The sequence below is a fragment of the Pseudorasbora parva genome, chromosome 12, assembly GCF_024679245.1.
Source record: "Pseudorasbora parva isolate DD20220531a chromosome 12, ASM2467924v1, whole genome shotgun sequence".
NCBI lineage: Eukaryota > Metazoa > Chordata > Actinopteri > Cypriniformes > Gobionidae > Pseudorasbora > Pseudorasbora parva.
Genome location: NC_090183.1, coordinates 11,655,595 through 11,678,934, shown reverse-complemented (window position 1 = coordinate 11,678,934; position 23,340 = coordinate 11,655,595). Strand labels below are relative to the sequence as shown.

Genomic DNA, 23,340 nt, shown 5'->3' with positions numbered 1-23,340 from the left:
TAGACCAGATATATCCAGTTTATTCTCCATCAGCAGGAAAATCACAGAAATGATCAACATGCAAGACTCAATTCACACACCCTCGCCACAGACCTTTCATTGAAAATAAAGATTTGCACACAGACAAGCAAGTCAGTCACCAATGATCCATAAACGGTGAAATCAATTTCACGCTCACATCCGCACTCACACACACTTACATATAGACATCAAAGTACTTTATAGAAAAAGTCTCTGTGCATTAGTACAGTTTGTTCCACATTATCTGCATGTGGGTATGAGGATGTCTTAAAATTTGGGCTGGTTTCGGTTTATCTCTTCATCAAAAAAAAAAAAAAAAATCAGTTCTTCACATTTTGTAAGGTCTCCCTAAGATCTCTTGTGCTTTCTAACTGTGCCTTTGTTATTGCAGATAGATGGGGTTTTCTTGTCTCTACACCAGTCATACACCAACACAATAGTATTTCTATAATATAAATCAATATATAACATACATATAGAATAGTCTTGTATCTTTAAGTCCACAGTTGGTCAGAGGGATGAATCGGAGGTTAAAGATCACAATACACATTTTCTTCCTGAAGAACACCACATCCGGTGCCGAGATTCAAGAAACGACCTCTCGCATCCAAAAATATGACCATCTACGAACATATCTTTATGGCACAAACTTCCTGAACAATTTTAGTGTTTTTTTTTCTTCTTCTTCTTATCATACATACAAAGAATACACATACTTGCAGATATTTCAAGCAATAAAATCTTGTTGGAAAGAAATTCATGTAAAGGAATGGTGAAAAAAGTATTTTAAGGTTGTAGTCGGTCCCGTTCTGTGATCCCAAGCGCCGCTGAAATCCTTTGGTATGTCCTCCTGCTAAAGACTTCAAACTGAACTGCACTCAAAATGTAACGGTTTAAAAAAAAGAAATTCAACTCCCAACACAACGACAAACTAAAGGGGAAAAAAAGCCCGCCTGTATCGATGCGTCTCTATTTGACCTGGCACAACAATTATGCATAAAATCCCTGTTCTGTCATTCTTGGCAAAAGCTCTCTCTCATTTGCTGGTCAGTGGACAGCACACGGTTAAGAGGTGATGTAAAAGGAACATGCACGTCCAAGGTGGCCGCCTTCCAATTTCATGAGGACACGAAAGAGGAAAACTGTCCTTCTAGTCAGACCCATTCCTCCGGAGTAGAGACGGATAGGAGCCGAAGCAAAGCGATCACTATCAACACAAATCAAGCAAACCAACACTTTTCTGATACATGTTTCTAAGAGATTGAAATTAAGAGATGAATAAATGTTCCTAATGTATTTATCTTACACATTTCAACAGTTTTTTTCCCCTATTAAAATCTCCCCCACCGGTCACGATGCCTTAGTTTTGCCTGCAGCTCTCCCAACAAAGTTCTGTTTGTTTGTTTGCGACAAGCCTGTGCATGACGTAGTGTAGCTGAATTGGTTTGTGTTTCTGAATGAGGAAGATGATGGACAGAGGAGCAGTGGCAGCACCCGGTGGCTCAGTCAGCGTAATGCATGATGGACTCCACGTAGTTCCCGGGGAATAGGCCCGTGGTGCCGCTCATCACGCCTTCGAACCAGCCGTCGTCGTTCTTCTTGATGACGTAAATGATCGCCCCCTCCTGGAAGGAGAGCTCGTCTTCTTTGTCACGCGAGTAGTCGTAAATCGCCACCACTGATGGCAATAGCGTGAAAAAAAAGAAGGAAATGAGAATGTCTGGTTATTTTTTTATTGTAAGTATTCCTGTATGTCAGACTGCTATGCTGTAGTATGGGGATGTTAGAAACGCTTGATCAGCTGTGGTTACACTCACAATAGAGCACACTCTCTCACTGCCATTTTAGAAATGCTTATTGGTAAGGAAGTTTAAAAAAAGGATTTATATTTTTAAGGCAGATGTTAGTGATTTTTTAATTTATTGTCAATGCTCTATACTGGATATTTATTTGTGCATGTTTATCTGCTCTACTAGGGCACATTACACACAATCTACTAGTGTTTTTAAACCTAATAACACTGTATCCATTGTTAAAGCGGTGGTTGCATGCGGTTTCACTTTTTTAACTTTAGTTAGTGTGCTAATGTTGCTGCTTGAGCATAAACAGAAGCTGCAAAGTTACAGCGCTGAAAGTTCAATGCAAACGGAGATATTGTCTTTTAAAGTTACTTCAGTTTATTGCCTAAAAACGGCCGGTTTGGACTACAACAAGCTTCTTCCCGGGTTGGGGACATCATAAACCCTTGTTATTAGCATAAACACTGCCCCAGATGTGACTTCTGCCTGTAATGCTAAGGGGCGTGGCGTTTCTGGACAACCGGTGCTTGGCACTTCAGCCAATAAAAATACATGAATCTGCATTTGACCATCTAACCAATCTAAGACCATTGGGTTTTCGGAGGGATGGGCTTCATAGAAGCAGGAAGCAAACGAGCCGTTCAAAGGACAGTGGAGAGAGCGGTGTGGAATAAAAGACTAATATAAGAAAAATACTGTGTTTAAAAAAACAACAAAAGAAGTATTAAGACATGTTATACTGCGCCCCATAAACACAACCAAGCCTAGAAAAAAAACACTGAACCACCCCTTTAATACAGTACTCTATACTTTATGTTGTGATACCTAAATTTACTTTTTTCATTATTACTTATTTCATTTATATGCATTATTTATTTTTTACTTTTTAAAGCTAAAATTAATAATTTTAAATATTACAAGTTTTATTTTTATTTAAGTACTTATTATATTTTTTAATTTATTTATTATATTTTATTTACTTATAATATTTTAAATGATACATTTTTAGTGTTTTACTTTTAGTTTTATATAGTTTATTATATTATTTCCTTTATACATTATAATATTTATTATTGGCCATAATATAAAAATATTAAATAACAAAAACAATTACCGGCGTATTGGTATTGGCCAGAGTTTTAAATAACTGCAAATATTAGTTTTAAAGAGATAGTTCACCCAACAAATAAAATTATCCCATGATTTACTCACTCTCAAGCCATCCAAGGTGTATATGACATTCTTCTTTCAGACAAATAAAATCGCATTAAACTTACGGATAAAGCGTAACTGGAGTAACTATGACGTCAGACGTAGCATAAGCATTTTGAACTGCAAGAGGAGATACATTTTATTCATATGTTGAAGGAGGCAGTCTGGTGGAAGGATATTTTACTTTTTGGAAGAAAAAAAAATCTTAAAAAATGCATTGTTTCGCTTCAGAAGCCCTTTATTATCCCCCCGGAGCAATATTAATTACTTTTATAATGGATGGATGCACCTTTTAGGGCTTAAAATTTTGGGCTGCTGTTCACTGCCATTATCATTTTTTAATATAACTTAGATTGTGTTCATCAGAGAGAAGAATGTCATATACACCAAGGATGACTTGAGGGTGAGTAAATTATGGGATTATTTTCATTGTCGGGTGAACGATCTATTTAATGGAAACATTTCTGCCACATAAGGGGAAAAGTCCAATTTATTAGATACCAAGTTATAAATATGATATAAAACGCAGAAATTATGGCATAAAAAAGGTGAAATTATCATACAAAAAGTTCGCATTTCAAGATAAAAAGTAAATTTATTTTACCCCATAATTATTTAATAATTTTTACACTATCTGGAAAGTTATACTTTGTAGTAAATAATAATAGTCATAATTATGATTTTAAAAAGCATGTTCTCATGTAGCAGAAATGGACTTCCATACATTTCAATAAAATCTATTGTGTAATCTGAAAAATAAGATATATATGATCATGCCAGATTTCATCATTAATTCAATATACATAATTGAAATGCAAACATAAAAACAGTGATGGAGATTTCCATCTTCCTTATGAGTCTATTGTCCACAAGCTTTCCTAAATGGTCAGACGTGTGAAGTGCACTGTGAGGAAAACAGTAACATGCCTTTCTCCAGGTAACTGCGAGGGGCCCACGGTGGGTCTTCTTCAGCGTAAGGGTCACTGTACTCCACCACCGCTGACTCTTCCTCATCATCACCCTCCTCATCCTCATAGTCCTCTGGAGGAGGCGGGGGCGGGGTTGCCTCCTCAAACTCCACCTCTTCTGCTGGGGGCGGTGGTGGAGGTGCGTCTGTGACTGAAGGGATGAACAAATTGAACAAATAAAGAAAACAGAAATTAATTTCTGTTTGCTGTTGTGAGACAATTGACTCATGCTGGATGAGGAAGTTAAGGAGGAAATGGTGTTAGTAAAGAAATTAGGGAGTACTACATATAGGGAGGGAAGAATAACCACTGACCTCAAAACAGCAGTAATAAGCTTTTTTTTAGGGAAATTCACTAAAGGCCATGCACACACTGCAGTTAAAGCGTAGGCAAATAAGGTCAAAGGCATGTTTTTCTCGGAAATGATACATTTTAAGCTTTTCAGTCTGAAAAGTGTCAAAAGACAAAATGACACATTATCAGCCGGACTCTTATGTGCAAGTTTTAAAGAATCATTCAAAAAGACAGTATTACTTTCAGTCATGTCTGTCTTGACATGAACCAAGAAGTGGTTCATATGCAGAGCACATGCTGTTAAACCACAAACGCTGAACAGAACACTGTCATTGTCACTTTTTTCAGTGTGTACTTGGCCCTGCATTTTGCACTAAAAAGAAGTTACAATGCAACATATGAATAAGGTATCTTCTCCATATTAGTCAAGAGTATTTGTCCTACCCAGCCACGATACGCGACCAGCAACAGGGGACTATTTTTAAACGGTTTCTATTTCTGCAGAATCACGGCTGGAAACAAGAACACAAACTATATGTTCAATGACAATGATAACCTCCAGTACTGATTATAAAAGAGTTTTATTTAATTTTGGATATCACTGTGTGTGACTTCAATAGCCATAATCAATGTGACAACGGATAACTACCTCAGATCTCCAATTGTTTTAAAATAAAAACTAGAACATATACACCAAACATGTACTCTCTTTTCTTCTACGGTGACTTGACACAAACACCTGTCCAGTTTTGCCAACAGTTCCACAGAACGCGATTGGGATAGCTTTGGCCGTGAGCGGGTTTTAAATAACAATTGAGCTGGTTGTCTTACGCAAACCTGGCAACCCTACACCCGCCTCCTCTCACTCCCTCGTTTCATTAGTTCCGATTGAAGAGTTACGCCGCATTCACACAGGGCGTAGGCGTTAACGCTTGACGGAGGGCGTGGCTGAAGCTGGGTGCTGACGCGATCGTCATAGTGACAACACCCAATCACATTAACTTGCCGCTTGGACCAAAACACAACACAAAAAAGCGCCTTTTTATGACAGCTAGTCTGTGAGACGAAATGGATGCCGATTTGGTTGTATGTGCGAGTGCGATTGCCCGTGTAGTTGTTGTCAGCGCACTGCACAGGTGCACGAAGCTGTTAAGTACATTAAATCCTGAAAAAGCGCCGACAGCGGGAAGAATATCACGTAGTGGTCTAGGAGCTGCGTCTGGATTTTTAACGGTCTATGGTCTGGATGGTTCACGGAGCAGTAATGAACGCAATTGGCTAGCGTCTGCTGTAGGATATTTGCATACGGCGATCTGATTGGATGACGCCTGCGCTGGCGCTTGAAAAGTTGAGAATTCTTCAACTTCTGCCGCTTGCAACGCGAGTGAAGCGCCGCGACGGAACCCACAATTCAGTTCGGCAACGGATGATGTCACCCATTCAAAGTAAATGGGAAGCGTTAACGCCTACGCCCCGTGTGAATGCGGCGTTAGAGTTACAGGACCTGAATGTCCTCTGGTGTAATGGCGAATTCTGTGTCTATTATTAAAATCGTCTTTATTAAAATCAACACATTAATGATTTAACTCTCATCCACCCGCAATTTTTTTAATGTTTACTCACCTGAACCTCTGATATAACCTTTTTGTGGAAGCTTGGGCGTGCCCATCGCCGTGCCAACGCCTGCCCCTCCCACGGCATTACACAAAAATAGTATTATTAGTCCTTACACAAAAATGTCTTTCTGCAAAATCAGTGTGTAGTTAAATGGACTAAACGAAGCGTTGAGGCAGATGATTTTGCCTCAAGGATTTTTGGAATTCGATTAACTCGAGTTACTCGATGAATCATTTCAGCCCTAATTTACAATGACTGTCAAATCAAAGCAGCGTTATGTCATGAAAGTTTTAATTTTGTCAGCTATTTTTAATGTAGTTTAATCTCAGTCTTAGTCCTTAGTCAAATTTGCTTTTCAGTTATCATATTAGTAACTAGTCAACCTTGTCCTGTTTTTTTTTTGGTCAAGTTTTAGTCGACTAAATGTCTGAGCATATTAGTCTAGTTTTCGTCACTGAAAACGTAGTCACATTTTTGTCACTGCATTGATAAAAAAAATAAAAAAAATAATTAATTATAATCACGGTTGTCATCATGTTAGAAATGTAATTTTTTATTTTATAATTGTTGCACTTTCACCTATAAGCACAAATCACTAAATCGTCGACCCATACGGATGGTTTGTTTTACCTTTTCTAGTTTAATGACTTATTATAGGCTATTTATCATATAGGCCCAATGGAAAAACATCCACATTTCTATTGTTACACAGATGTTGCTAAGTGCAGTAATTCAGCAAACACTAAATCGCAAATAGTCGAGAGATCTATGCTTGGATTTATTACAGTACATCACTGAGAAGGTTTGATGGTTTTAGTCGCTGCTCACGAGTCTTGACAGAACACAGACTGACTGAATGACACTTTAAACAGAAAATCTCAAATGGAGATGCTGAAACAGGGTATATGCAGGAATCCTGAAGTTAATTTCAATACCTTTTTAAGACTTTTTAAATACCTTCTCAAAATATTTTAAGACCTTATCGCACTTCAAGTTCTAATCGGCAACAAACCTTTAATAAACAGTTGTAGTCGAATGTAGACTTAAAATCTCTATCGTAGGCCAATTTTGTATCGTTTATATTGCATAACTGTTTCGCAATGTATGGAGGGCGACACATTACCTAACTGCGCATTTCACAAAATACATGACGTCACCCGTAGACAGCGCTCGCCAGGGATGGAAATTAACTTTTTTCAAAGTCTACCACTCAATGTTTTTACCAGCCACTGTTTTTTTTTTAACTGACAATGTGAAACTGCATGTGAAAATTAATACTACAAGCTCTACAATACTTAAGCAGTTTATTTAATCTCAAGTCTCAATGAAATACTGACATTTTCACGATGATTTGTGGTCTTTTATGGCTTCCAGTTTTATGGTTTTTAGTCCCAAGAATGAAACTATTCGTTTTGGCATCTTTGAAGCGTGTTGACAACATACTGAGCAGAACATTGTCAGTAGGGACGCACCGAAATCAAAATTCTTGGCCGAAACAAAAAAAGAAGAAACCAAAGCCAAAAACCAAAAAATACAATTCAAACTAGAATGTTTAACTCGACCTCACTCATGTGTTCATTAAATAATAATGTACATGCCTATTGGCCTGCAGAAAGGGACAGAAATTGAATACAGTAATCAAATGTAAAATAACTGCATATTTAACTGTTTAAATGAAAGATTAATCCTTATTAAACTTACAAAAGCTATTCAATCAAGAGCATTGTTTAATGTCAAACTAAATATAAGGACATCCCTCAGGCAGCAGTAAAGGCTACTGCACCTTTAAGACCTGATGCAGGGATATGCTCGTCTTTCTCGACTGTGCACACTATACAGTTCACTTAAGGCATATTCAGACTATGTCTGCTAGGATACTCATCAAGATGGACATGTTGACATACTTCTTGTGGGAGTTGGTCCGTTTAAGCGCAAGACTTGAAAGAGAACTCAATATTTGCGTGCTGTGAGACGAGCGCGCGCTCTCGGATGATGCACAGCGTCAGATCTTCTCTCAGCGCGCGCGAGTCTCACAGCGCGTCTTCACGCGAGTAATGACGGAGAAAACGACTGGTCATAATGCGCACATACGGCAGCACTCGCATGCATTGAACAAAGTTTACAAAGAGGTGAAACAGCTCGGTAGGTGAAGCGAGTTTACCGCCACAACTCAAAATCAGCCGCATTTGGCTGGTGGCGCGGCGGTGCTAATGTCCATCCCTGGCGCGCGCGCTCCGAGCCGATCTCAGACTGAGCGCCCCGTTGTTTTTTAATACTTATGGGGATGAAAAGAAACATATTCATAAACACTTTTTGGAGTCAAACTCTTTTGACAAAGCTTGAACAAAATACTTTCAAAATTTAAGACTTTATAAAGCCATGATAAGACTTTTTAATACTTTATAAGGGTCTTAATTTTCCCAAAATTGATTTATCACCTTTCAAGACTTTTCAAGACCCCGCGGATACCCTGTGAAATGCAGTTTACTTTTTTATTGGTGTTTTTAGATCATCCACATGCACGTGAAAGAGAGAGCTTAGTTGCCAGATAGCACATTTTAAGTAAAACACCGGATGATGCACATGTTGTTTTAACAGAAAAGCTGATTGGGGGAATTTTAATGATTGAAATCTGGCAACCGAATGAACACGAAGTGAATTTCGAGGTATTATATCGAAGTTAGAAACTCCAGTATTGTGACAACACTAGTTTAAACTCTGTGTGAACTGTGTATTCAATGACAAAGTCACAGAGTATGTCATTTGAATAATGTTAAAATATATTTGAATTAATTTGATAAAGTTCTCATCCATTTCACTGTGCTTGTGAGATTGCCCACATGCACTTCTGATTGGCTGTGATTTGTGATTTATTTTGTCGGGTTTTGTAGCCTTGTCTCGACAGACTACTCGCTTGCCACTGGAATTGTATTGCATCGCAGCTGGTGAGGACGTGCAGGGAGTTTACAACAGTAATGTCTAAAATGAGCATGCAAATGTCTGAGGAGCATGCAAAACCAGTCAAACACAAAAAACATTCATGAATCTTCATGAAATTTTTGCCCCAAACTTACTGGTCTCCTGAACCCGGGCCACAAAGCCCATGAGTGGTAGCTGGGGGGTGATCTGGAGAATAGAGGGGGGTGGAGGGGCCATAGGGGCTGCCCACCCCAACAACAGGGACAATTTGGTACAGAAGGGAAAAAAGAAAAGAAAGGGAAGTGTAAAAAGGTGTGGGTGAAACAAAGGGAATGAAAACAGAGGAAATTTACAAGAAAACAGAAAAAAATTAGATTGCAAATTAAAGAAAAGAGAGAGAACAATCAGATCAAGCTGGTAAAACAGAGTTCACTGATCTAAATAATATGCAAACTAGCTCCTCTTCTAATTATTTTATTTATTTTCTACCATTATATATGGACACTTGAGAATGTCTGGTCTATACCTTGGTTTAGGTTGTAATGTGGCCCTCCATTGAGCTGGTTTTGGATTATGTTTGGATTCGTGTTCTGAGGCATGTTGTTGGGCTGTCCAGTAACTGATGACGGCCGGCGATAGGGCAGGGAACCTCCCACAGAGGGCGTGGCGTGCCGCGTCATTGGCCGGTTCATACTGTAAAAGTGAGGACCGTTGCCTGTGAGACAGAGAGGTAAGAAATAATAAAACAAATTATGTTGGTACATCTCTGAATCAGTATGGAATACACAATAAGTAGACCATGGTACATTCAATGGTATATGGAATGAACTGAAGACACAAGCTCTGATCAAACCCTAGTTAGCTGTGTAATAAGCGTGATAACATGGAGTCAGCCTTCATTAATCACAGAATAATAATGGGCTTTGTGGCTGACAGTACATTCCTTACATTACACACACCAATACTAACTGGAACAGAGTATTTTAATCAGATTGAACACTTTTTATTAATAATTTTTAATTATTAAATGATACAGTATGTATAAGTTAATTTAGACATCACAAAAAGTGGACATTTATTTTGATTTGAACATAATACACATAACATAAACAGACATAATGTTATTAAGTGATTAGGGTTTTTTGTTAAATATTTAGTTTTATAGACTACCACTTCAAATCAATGTCATTTTAATATATAGTAGTTTTATTTTCGGTTTTAATTTTAGGGATTTTTTTTAGGGATTTCGTTTTTTTTTTATTTCAGTTCATGTCTATTTTATTTAAAGTAATTAAAATGTTTTTATGTTTTAAGTTCCAGTTAACTATGAAAAAAAAACCTTCAACATTGGCCAATAACTTCTTAAATTTGCTGCGTCCCTATTTAAAAACAAAATTTCCTGCTTCACCATAGTCTTGGATTCACTTTTACTAAGCTTGTCACAATGCATTCTGGGATTCCCCTTTCCATGAATGACAGGCAATGCTGCCTTTAGCCGAAAAGAGGTATTATAGAAGCAAGAAGCACGAACAGAAAGCAGAAATGGACCAAATGATGTGATGGAGATGCCACTGGGAATGTAATCCTGCTAAGAACTGGAGCACAGACGCACAGAGAGCCGAGACGAACCAAGCCCATGCAGGTGAAGCCTGGGTGAGGTGGAGGAGGGATGAGTCCTGGGTGAATCACGCATCACATATGTTTACGTGCAGGTCGTCACTTAAAGATGAACAAGTGTGGAGATGGACTTGAGGAGGGGGGTGAGGGGACTCACCTTGAGCAGGGGTGCTAGTTGCAGCAGCAGGGTTGGTGTTGGTGCTAACAGGGAGGTTGGGGGGCAGCTGTGGGGGTGGTGGTAACTCAGGAGGGCCCTCTGCTGGCAGAGCAGGGGCAGGGGCAGGGGCAGGGGCTGGGGGGACTGGCTCTGGGGTGGGAGGTGGCGGAGGTACGGGAGGGGCAGGGATAGTAACACTTGGAGGGGGTTTCGGCGGGTTGGGAGGAGCGGGTGCTGTACCTGCAGCTCCAAACGCCACACAGAGACAGGAAGCCAAGGGGAGAAGTGAACAAGAGTGACAGAAAAGAGGGAAACAGAAGGGAGGAAAAGAGCCATAGGGAGGAGGGACAGGAACAGCGAGTGAAAAGAGAAGAAAGTAGTGGACAGAAAAAGTTATCATCGCTAATAGTGGGACAGGAAACAGCATTTTCAAATGCAGCCAAAATAACACTTCCTTCAGAACCTTGGACATCCTCGGATTCCTTTACTTATACTTAAGGCCTCAATATACTCACGGTAAAGTTTTGTTCAACTTTCCTCTCAATAACAAAAATGACAGCGGTGAGAAAACAGTAGTTAAGAAAGCATCTGATCATAGGGATGTGGATATGCTTGCACAGGCTTTGCAAATCAGCACTCCAATGAAGTCACATCACTTTTTAATAGCATTTTATACAAGAGATTATTTTAAAGCAAGTACCTTTACAATATTAAACATGAACAAACAATGGCAGTGTTTCTTTTCATTATAATGACAGCTTTAATTCATACTAGTGTGTACAAGTACTCCTGAAACCAACTTTGTTTTGGCCTGATTTTGTTTGAAATGACATCACACCAGTTCGTTCTTCGATTTCACTTGAAGTATATCTGGGCTCTTACACAAAGAGTGGAAAATCTCACCGGGAAATGCCGTGGGAGGGGCAGGCGTTGGCACGGCGATGGGCACGCCCACGCTTCCACTCCCACTGTTCTCTCTGCTGCTACTGCGACTGCTGGGATGACTGCCACCGCTGCTGCCACTGCTGATACACACACACAAAAGACACAACATGCAAGTTAATGTCAATTGTCATTTGACTGTTTTAGTTCCGTAACTTGGAAGTTTCTCAGAGTCAAACAGGAATAGTTATTATATAGCAAGTTATTATAGTTTGATTCAAGTTTACCACAACAATCATTTGCACCGATTAATCATTCAAAATAAGGAGTGAGCATTAAGGGCCAATTAATTTGGGCCAATTTCAGGATGACTTTAAACAGCACGCATAAACATACATTTTATGTAGAACAGCCTAATACTCATTCTTATACATTTCATTTAGCCCTTAACAAAAAATCTACATGAAATATAATTTCAGCACATTTCACAAAGTCATCAACATTTAATTTACCAGGACAATTAATCAATCAATTTTTAGGCTATTTTCAGATTATCTGCTGATAACTAAAAGTAAAATAGCTTAATCAGTCTGTCTGATATTTGACCATTTTCAGATTACAAAATGTCCAGAAGAACGACAGCCCCATATTTGGCCATTTCAGATTATCGGCTCATATCTAATGGCAGACTGTTTTAAAAGCCTGGCTAATCTTCTGCCAATATTTGGGCAGTGTCAAATGATCGGTTAATAAGTGGTAGACTGATTTAACGACCAGGCAGATTAAAATCACTATATTTAGCAATTTAGATAATCAGCATCATCTTACACTCATGTCTACTTAAGCAAACAACAGAAGTATTTCCTTCTTATAAGTTTTTTTAAAGGATTTTACTAAATATTGCAAAGCAAGTATTGTTTGATTTCAACAACTTTGCTCTGTTAAACATTAGTCAAAACCAAAATTACTATGTTTCCAAATCACTCTCCCTTGATTATTCATTTCAATCCGATTTCAGATGAATGTATACTACCATTTAAAGGTTTAGGGTTGATAAGATTATTTTAACATTTTTGAAAGAAGTCTCTTCTGCTTACCAAGGCTGCATTTATTTAATCAAAAAATACAGTTGAAGGGTAAAATTGTACAATATTACTAAAACTGAAAATAACTTTTCTATTTGAAATATCACTTATTCCTGTGATGCAAAGCTGAACTTTCAGCATCATTACTCCACTCTTCAGTGTCACATGATCCTTCACAAATTCTAATATGCTGACTTGCTGCTCAAGAAACATTTCTTATTATTATCAATGTTGAAAACTTAATATTTTGTGGAAACGGTGATTATTTGATGAATAGAAAGTTCAAAAGAACAGCATTTATTTGAAATAGAAATCTTCTGTAACGTCTTAAATGCCTTTACTGTCACTTTTGACCAAATTCAAAGCATTAATGCTGAATAAAAGTATTATTTTCCTTCAAACGAAAAAAAAAAACTTAAACAGTAGTGTAATAATGTTTAGAACCTACAAAGAAAGATTTCTTCATACACATCTGCCATGGTCATGAACTGAGGAATTGTGGGTGAGAATCTGAGAAGAGGAAGAGGAGGAAGAGGAGGAAGCGTTCTGTAAGAATGTGATTATGTGCTCTCTGTTTGTCCCCTGAGACTCTCAAAATCAGAGCGCTGAGAATGCAAACAGCAAAGAGATGAAGCGATACGGGTAAGAAAGACTGAAATAGAAAAAGACAGTGAGTGAAAGAGCAGGAAAGAGCTCTTCTTTAAGTAGGCTATGGCTGTTTGAACCCAAAAAAGATCCAAGTATGAGAGAGAGAGAAAGCAAAGGAGAAGAAAAGAGAAAGTTAGTGAGTGACTTTTACTTTGGCTGAGAGTCACACTGAGACGGACACCAAACAAAGACAGAACAACAAAAACAGAACAACAGCGACAGGAAGGACAGACGGGAAAGGAAGAGGATGCGGAAGAAGAGGGTGAGAAATTGTGAGGGACCTTTTTTTCTTTTTCAGAGTTTGCTTTTTTAAGCCTGTCCAGGGGATAATGCTGCGTGTGTGTGTGTGAGTACCTGTACGTGCGGGTCCTCTGATTAACGGATGCAGTTCTAGCCGGGCTCTGCAGGGGTGGTGCGGTGTTGCGTGTTGGACTCTGCACATAGTCGTTAGGGATGACGGGTGGACGCACAGGCTCGAGCGTCCGGTAAGGGGAGTGCCGCCTGCCGAGGGGGGCGGGGTTAAAATATTTTAATATCCACTAAGGGGTGGAGTCAAACATCATTGATGACAGACCCCAATAATTACATACTGGGAGATATTGTTATCACATCTTGTTGAGTCAAATTCCATTTAGAATATCACAATAAAGAAAGCGTAAAGAAAACTTCATGAGTCAAGTCTAATTTATAGTTATTTGTAGGTCTCAGGTGTAATTAGGGTGGGCAGCATGACCGAAATAGATCATGGTATGAGTAACTTTGTTTCTCAACCTACAAATAATGTGACGCTAAAGTTAGTTTTGCTTGAATTTCAATTTCAAGTGTAAACAAATAGTCACCTGACAATGCCTATAGATAATCTAGTGAATTAAACCCTTACTTTATAAGATACTTTATCATCTACTCCACTCTGACCAAAGTGTGCATATGCTTGTGACGTACAGTGATGGCGTTGTCATGCGCAGATTTGCACATAGCTGTAAAGGAGGCAACACATTGGGTTGCTGAAGAAAATGAGTTCATATTGACAAAGCTGTGCAACATGAATATAATCCTTATCTTGTTTGGGGCACGTCCCACTCTGAATATTCATAACAATGTGTGTTTCTTTCACAGTATGAGGAAACACTGTACTGGTGATACATTCATGCGGTTTCATAGTATATATAGTCATACTGCCCATCCCTACCAGGAAACTATTATGTGACGAGTACATATTTAAAGGAGCCTGTCGTGGTGTATTACAGAAGGTTGTCTGAATTGCTCGTGGTTGGCCGTTGTGTTGCCATGGTGATAGTGAGGGGTTAGGGGCCGTGGACATGGGCATGAGCGGGAAGAACACAGTTGAGGTTTAACAGTAACAAACACCCGCTGTAAAAAATGAAATAACACGAAATAATAACATAGCACAAACACAACATGACATGACATTTGTTCTCCACAGTGACCTGCGGTAGCAGAAAAAAGGACTGAAACACACAGATCCAGAATGCATTAGTGTGTCAGTCCCTGAACAGAGAACAAGCCAAAACCATTAACTACTTCACACACGGCCGTAGATGTGCGTGAGCCTTGCTGTTAGGAATGGAGATTAGATAAGAGATGGAGAGAAAGCGAATTTCCTTTTCAAACAGCATATCAACACGTGCACAATAGAATCTCATAATTCAAAGGGGTCATATCATTTTGCTCTTAGATGTCCACTTATAATGTTTGCATTGAAATACAAAAATAAGGGACATGCTGAGACCTTATTAAAGATGCAGCACATAAGCAAACATTTTCAGTTATGTGTGCCATTCACAGTTATTCACAAATCAATTATTCTGTGAGAGAAAGAGAAGTAACCAAGATAAAGAAATGCATTTCAACCGATTCATTTGGGTGACCGACTTCATTATCAAATAAAAATTATTTTATTGAGCCACTGATAGGGCTATTTATTTTGTTTCATTTTTTTTGTGTAAAACTTTTTTAATGAGGTAAAAAAAAAATAGAGTGGCACCTTTAATATAACAGCCCTAGATATGTAGGACCTTCCCACATTTTACTCTTATTATTAGTTCTACAGGTGTTTGAGAATAATAGTGTCTATTCTACTTTACCTTACCAAATAGTCACCATTGACATCTAAATAAATGTTCATTATTGATAGATATCATACTGCATTTCGCCTGGTTATGACACTGTGTTAGTTTCAACAAATGATCTTTGTGGACTAGAGCCTAAGTTTTGAGTTCTGGAAGTTTCAGACTATTTTTGTACTACAATGAGCTCTTTTAAATTTAGGAAAGATAAAGGAGAGTTTGAGTTCCCCTTCTAGGACTGCCTCAGTTCTTTCTATAAACAGCCAAAACCAACCAAACTTCTTCTACAGAGAAGCAGTTCAACAAACAGAAGATCTTTTTTATATTAATGAACCACAGCGTGTTTCACCTCCAGTCCTTTTGAAATAATATTTCTGTTCTCCTACTACATCTGTAAACAACTATGAAATCTAGGTCTGGGTAAATGTCTCAAAAATATGTTACTGGTGTTTCACAACAACACAACTGATTACTTTCTTTCATAAATGAAGAGAGTCAAAGGAAAAAAGCAGGTCCTCTATCTAACTTACCCCAGTGTTCCTTTGCCTGGGCCGGGAGGGCTGGGTGGTTTCTGAGTCGGGGCAGCTGTGCGTGGAGTTGTCCCTGCTTTCATATTCTGAGCGTTGACCTATGGGGCAAGTGTCAAATCTTGTTAATCTGATTGGGAATAAATTTATAGACATGTACATTATAGCACATTCACAAAACACACATCCAACAAAGCCTGACTGAATCCTTACCTTAAACCTTAGCAACCACTACATTCAGAAATGAAGGCATTAAGAGAGGTGAGGAGAAAAAAAAGATACAAACCGTTAGTGAAGAGTAAAGAAAAACTCACACACATGCAAACACACACGAAGTGTAAGGAGAGAGAATATACTACATGTTAATAAGGATGCACACAATATGTGCATTACAAGGTAACTTTAAAAAAGTACTTTTGTGTATGTTGTGCAGGCTGATATAGCAATTGTTTTGAATGTATACTGACAGCTTAACAGCATTAAAGGGGGGGTGAAACACTCAGTTTCAGTCAATCTCACGTCAATCTTGAGTACCTATAGAGTAGTATTGCATCCTTCATATCTCCGAAAAGGCTGTACTGAGTCTTTCCGGAAAAAAAACGAGCGCCTGGAGGCGTATCGTTTGAGCAGAGCTAAAGAATGACGAGTGCGCACAAAGCGGTGACGTCCTCGAGCGTGGAGAAACCCATGGCTATCGATCAGATTCAGCTAATACAGATATGATCCAGAATCAGATTCGGAGGCTGAAATAAATTGAACAGGAGAAACAGCAACCGCAGGACGTCCGTCTCTGTGGTATGTACTGTATTTAGTGGCCTGTCAACATTTGTGTGTGTTTACTCGCAGTTTATGAGGACATGATTCGGTTTATGGACTATTGTATGAGACTAAACCTTAGCAGTAGCAAGAAAAACGGTTTTGCACGTCAAACTAGTGTAACGTTATACATAGAACAACAATGGAGTAACCGTTAGCGCATTTGAATGGCGAAGCACGCGATCGTGTCGTTTACTGATGTTTACTCACGCGACGATAGCCAAAAGCATAGACATTTGAAGCAGTTTTACTCACCGGCTGCTTCCAAAGCAGGACCAAACCTTTATCGCTGGAACCACTCCGTCAAAAACACACTTCTTTGGTATGATTTGGTGAAGTCCTGTGACAGCAGTGACCGTGGAGATCCGCGATATTGTGACGCTTCCCGTCATTTCTGCGTTCAAATCGGTTCAAATGCAGCGCTGCCTTCCCGGAATGCTGTGCTGAATCGTTAAAGTCGCTTGATGTCACCCATAGAAATAAAGTGGAGCGCGGCGCGTACTATAATGACATAAGTGTTCACGGACAATTGGATCTGCACCTGAGAAAGTGTTTATGGGCGTGCATTTCCTCTCTCGCTCTAGTCACATGCACGCGCGCACCCTACCGGGAGAAGAGCCTGTACGGCCCATACAAGGACCTTCCGCTCTATAGACGTCAAGCCGACCCATACTCGAAAAAAACTCTCCGAAACTTGTGAGAAACCGGAAGGAGTATTTTTAACACAGAAATACTCCATCAAACATCCAACATTAGTTTTTGAAACTTTGTCTAAGTTTAGGATGGGAATCCAAGTCTTTAACAGTGTAAAAAGCTCAGTATGCATGAAACAGCATTTCAGCCCCCCTTTAAGATGTAGAATCAAACTTTTCAGTCAGCCATGGTTAATTTATACACCACCAGCCAAAGTTTTCAGTAGCAGGGGGATGTAAAAGAAAGAAGCTTTTATCGCATATGAACTTACATATTTTCACATTATTTTACAAATCTAAAGCAATATCAACTCATTTAAATGCAAAACTTTTAAAAAAAAGCTCTCTTTATTTGAATACCAGGAGTTATTTATTTCCTTTTCATCAGATTACTCCTTTTATGATCCCCAAGATTTCTATAACCACCACACCAAAAAATATAAATAGGTTACTAATAGCACCCTAGTCAGCGCTCTTACAAATGCAAAAATGCAAAAATTTCCATCCCTACCTTTACGCCGTGGCCTACGTCATCCAGCAGACTGTAGTCAATGGGTTTGCGGATGTAGCGTACAGGCCTCTCCGGATTGGCTGGTGCAATGATCTTGTGCGTGCGGGAAGTGTTCTTATTGGTGGTGAGGATGCCAATCTCTCGCCGGGCCACCTTCTCTTTATGGATGTCCACCGTCTGCGGAGGAAAGTTGTAGTGTGATTTGACGCAATAGCAAAAGCAATTGTCATAGAAACACAACAAACAACAGGTTTGTGTATGAAATCAAAATCATGATTAAATTAAAAGAGCATAACAATAAATCATGAATGACGAGCTATCTGTATAAGAGATATCCAAATATCTACATATAATACTAATTTATAATAATAATTTGATTAAAATAAAAGTACTGATATGTGCCACAGACATACAATATATATTCAAACTATGGATTTGAAGCAAAACATTGGTTAATTCATGGTAACGAATAACTACAATAGCCCTGAAATTTATTTATTTATTAATATTATGTTTATTTATTAATATTATATTTGTTTGTTTTGTTCATTGCAAAACCACGTGTGTTCATAGCACAGCTGACAAATTAGTTTGAAGGACTGCACTGGACAGGATGTGGAATAGTGTTTTGTCAATAAAATAAAAAATAGCCCTTTATCCGATTAATCGAAAAAATAATCGATTATCAAAATAATCGTTAGTTGCAGCCCTACTTGCCTTGTGAACTGAATGTAGAAACAAAACTGATCATCTCACCAAGTGCAAAGTACCCACAATCCTAGATGTTTCTATAGCAGTAAGAGTTACCTGTGAGATGTGGTTGATGGACGACTCCATACGGCGTAGCTGGGATGCCTGTATATCCAGCATCTGGAGCACATTGTTGGCAAGAGTGTTGATCAGGTACGCTACACTGGCCAAAGACTGAGTTGTGTAGCTTTTGGTTTCTTCTAGAGCTCTGTGCTTATCTGGAGACTAGATGGAGCGAAAAGGAGACATAGAAAGAGTGTTAATCTGAGCACAGAAGGATGGATAGAGGTGAAAGAGAACATGATATTGCCTAGTGGCCTAATTTCTACTCCCTCATTTTCACTCCCCTTTAGGGATAAATTCATAACTGTTGTTTTAACAGTGTAAGCTGAAAAAAAAATGCTTTAAGAGTGCATGTTTTCACCTCAGAATGCCCCCAAATTTTAATATATGGCCATTAGGGATGTGCACAAGTACTCAAGTACTTCGACATGACTGCAATGATTGTTCACGAAAAACGATTATCGCAGTGACTTTTTGGGCGGTACTTGAGGTCTGTTTGTTTAGCGTTAGGACAGCATGCCATCCAGACTGATGAAATGAAGTGAAACTCTGGATTTGAAAGCACCCAGTAATGACTGGAATCACTTTGATCAAGAAAATACATTTAAGTGCAAGATATGCAGCACCAGTCTACCATATGCATAACATATGACAGATCGGGTATCGGTCAGACAGAAACGATCCAAATCCAATAATGTGCGTATAATATTCGGTGTATTTGTTAAGCCCCAATGCCCCACAAAAACATTTCAATCTATGTAATGTACTTGCTCAAATGTATCGGACACTCGGACAACAGCTTTAAAATGTTTACATTTAATTTACGGACTGAAAACTTTTTGTGCTGTTTTCTAAAAGTTTGGAGAAAAAAAACCCTGCACTTAACATTTTGTTTTCATAGTTAAACAGATTATTGTTTTGTATATATCATTATAGAATTGTCTAGCAATATGTCAATTATCTCAAAATTGCTGTATTGGGATATTATCAATTTCGTGAGCCGTGTATCATATCATGAGGTAACCTGTTTTTGAAGAGCGCATCCAAAACTTACGTAAGTAACACTTTCTGGTTTACATGTAGCCTAGTTCAAGTTCACTTGCATCCTGTTATGCAGACACAAATTGTAATGTTACATTTATGTTCTGCATCTAGGATATCTGATTAATCTCGTGTCATGGTGTTTCTTTTTTGAAAACACTGATGCATTATTGATAATCTAGCACAGTTATCAAGTCATAATTTGATGGGCATATTTTTTATTTGTAAATATTATTTTTAGTGACCGTGTTTTAATTTAAATATTTTCATTATCACCATAATGCTTCATATTTATGTAGTGTTTGATATAAATGATGAATCACATCTTTTTAGGTTAGGAACATGTTTACAAAGGTAAAAGTGCCCCTGGAAAAAGTGGAAATTATTTTAGGGGACAAATTTGAAACGATTTCTGTCAATTGGGTATGAAAAAAAAATATCGGGCAAGCTTTGGTATCAGCACAAAAAACACTTTTGTCACAATTGTCAACAAAATCCCCAAAAATATTGAGATCCTATTATTATCCAATATTGCACAACCCCACTCCCCATCATGATTAATTTCCCATATACGAACAAACAAACACTGCAGCAACCAATCAGAGCAAAGCAATGCCAGTAAAATAAAAAGTGTCTCGGATCACTGCCTCATTGGCTGCCCACAGCCATCATACATTCCCTTCCGGTGTAACCATGGTGATCCTGTCAAATATATGGGTAGGCCCACTGATGAACGGTACGGTGAGTGAGGACAGTGGGGGAGGAGTGTAGTGTGTAAGAAACACACATTATAGCATTCACAACAAATGAAACGCCAAAGCAAATTCAAGTAATCATTTCAAAACTAACTAGTAATCCACCAAAAATCAGATGGCTGAGTTAAACTACACTTCTTGAAAAGACTAGCAGCTTTTCAGGATTAGTTTGCCCATAGTTCACCCCATGTGTATTGTTTTCTGTCCTCTTTTAAACAAAAGGAGATGTTAAGCAAAATGTCGGAGCGGCTCTTTTCTTTACAACAACTGATGGTGGCTCATACTGCCAGTGCCAATCTTCAAAAATGCATCATGAATGTATTCTATACGACTTGAGCACTTCCTCAGAAGCCATATGACAGCTTTATTACAGCGCAACAAATGCAAGAACGCTTTGGCATCAATAATAATGTCATATCTGGAATGAAAGGTACATTATTTTTAACTGAACCTAAATGAAAGATTTATGAGCTGGTTTGTTCTTCACACTTCCAAAGAATTGTGCATGATTTAAAAAAAATCTTTTATCTTGTTTTTATGTTCTCAATTTTCATTGTATGGACATTTGATGTCGCACTGAACAATGACAATGATAGAGGGTTTGAATGACATGATAATGACGATATAAACTATGGGAGAACAGTCATTGCACTGTCAGCCTATGCTCTGAGGAAAACACCAGACCCCCATTTTGTTCAACAAAACAACAGAAATCCAGAGAACTCTCTGACTTCACTATCAGATGCAAAATTCTTCTATGACACCTGTGCAAATAATGCAACAATTATCCATTAATCTGGCTTTCCCGAAGCAAACAAAAGACATGATCATTATTTGTGGCACAAAAAAAGAAAATTCACCATGACAAGAATAAGAACCTCTCTGAATAACCTCCACTAACATATCTGTATGCAATATGCATGAATTGAGGACGTTGGAAATATTGGGTTACATACTAAACTAAAACCAGACCACAGAACAGACCACATGCAAGCAAGACTCGTATCAACCCAAGCTGCATGCTGTTATGGAAAGAAATCTAAGCTCGGACACATTAAGCTATTTATGGTATTTCTGAACCTGCTGTGACAACAAATCTATGAAGTGAGTGAAATACAACCAACTGAGTTTCTTTACAGAATGCATTCAGACTTTATCACTGTGTGTGTGTGTGTGTGTGTGTGTGTGTGTGTACTATTCACGATTCCTATGGGCATGAATAAGGTACAATATGAACCAAGATCCCCCTGGATCAAATCACAAAGCAAAACCTAATCTATCTTTCCAACAATTAGCTCTCACTCTTTAACTCTAACCCTATGGTTTTGCGCATTAACAGGCCAGCATGTATGCAATATTTATCAGGAACGCATCTCGACTGAAAAGTACTCGAATCAGCATCCTCAGAGAACAAACTCATATCCAGTGACATTCAGTCACTGATCTGTCAAGGTCCATGTGACATGCACTGTATTTTTGGAGCAATAAATGTCAGAGTTTGATTTCTGATGCTCTCTAAACAGAGAAGTGCAGATCCTTACACACCCACTTGTGTGGATCCCCCAGGAATGCTGAAAATAACACGAATTTAGTCATTCATTTTCGTTCCAGAAGCACTTCACAGTTTCCAGAGTGAATCATCAAACTCATGATAGCAGAGGAAAAACTGTATTTACCATAGTTCTAGCATAGAAGCTATAGTTTAGCTATGGTATTTGTGTAACGTTAACATAGTAAGCAAGCACTGCATTTACCAGGGTTAGACCAACATAACCAACAAACAAACGATGTGTTGTCAAAGAGTAGCCTAAACTGATTTAAAAAACAGACCATAGTTCCAAACAGAAAATTCCAATGCTTATTCCCGATAGTAACGTTAACGTTAACAGTTAATTAACTAGTAAAATACTCAAACAGAAAACTAGTAGGCTACTTATCACATATAACCCCTTTAGACTAAACTAACATAAACAACATCCTAATAATAAAAAACGACTAAAGGTCTTAATATTAATAAATAACTACACTAAATAACAAATGTATCAAATAAAAACACTGCCTTAAGCCCTCGGCATTTAGCAGCCGAGCTAACTTCAAAAAAAAACTGCGCTGCTTTGATTAAGGGTTTCACTAACATAACTCATTAATAGACCACTTTAAACCATATCTATCAGTTTTAATAAACCATATAAATGTGATAAACTCACTGTACGTATAAAAAGAGAGGAAACTTTCTTTTGGTGTGATAAATGTGAGGTTTACACATTGGTTTTGCTTCGGCTAGCGCGTTAGCTTACTAGCTCAGCGTTCGAGGCCCAATTTCTGTACAAAAACACCGACATTAGCAATAAAACGCCAATAAAGTGTGTTAAGTGTTGAATTGGTGTGTTATAAACCATTACGAATCACAAAGCAGTAACAATGCGGTGATTTCAGTCAGCTTGACTGTATTGTCACTCGACAACACAAGCAGTCGGATCATTCATCTCTCGTGTCATTTCTCTGCCTGTATCTAGTCGTGTTTTTGAATATTTTCCATTGTTTTGTAATGTCACCTGTATGTAGTTGCTCTCGCAGTACTCGGCGACTCTTTCTAGGTTGGCGTAGCTGTCCAGCAAAGCTCCTCGACCAGCAGGAATCTCCTCTTCCAACAGCATCTGCAGCTCCGCCATCTTCACATCTTACTGATGCATGCAGGAGGAAAACACCACCATCACACTCCCTCACTGATACATGCAGGAGGAAAACACCATCACATACCTCTCTCTCTCTCTCTCTCTCTCTTTCACATTCACACATTCCTTTCCTCCTCCCCTATGCGTTTCCTTCTATTCGTCACTCTTTTCTCTGTTTTTATTTATTTATTATTAGCTTTATGC

The 23,340-nt window shown here is 38.5% G+C and overlaps 1 protein-coding gene across 18 annotated transcripts; it reads right to left on the bottom strand.

Moving 5' to 3' along the window:
• abi2b (abl-interactor 2b) lies at positions 1-23,243 on the bottom strand. 18 transcript variants are annotated; one of them, XM_067459088.1, is made up of 12 exons: positions 23,017-23,243; positions 18,660-18,827; positions 17,853-18,029; positions 16,047-16,064; positions 15,837-15,934; positions 13,574-13,720; positions 11,508-11,629; positions 10,605-10,850; positions 9,357-9,545; positions 8,986-9,072; positions 3,960-4,151; positions 1-1,699 (listed from the first exon to the last, which is right to left on the bottom strand). In XM_067459088.1, exons 1-12 carry the CDS (start codon positions 23,131-23,133, stop codon positions 1,524-1,526), a joined length of 1,737 nt encoding a protein of 578 aa, XP_067315189.1. In that variant the 5' UTR covers positions 23,134-23,243; the 3' UTR covers positions 1-1,523. The 18 variants fall into 18 exon arrangements, with proteins under 18 accessions (XP_067315189.1, XP_067315190.1, XP_067315193.1 ...); XM_067459089.1 differs by having other exon boundaries at positions 10,605-10,844; positions 23,017-23,242; XM_067459092.1 differs by lacking the exon at positions 8,986-9,072.
• Between the last annotated feature and the right edge of the window lie 97 nt (positions 23,244-23,340).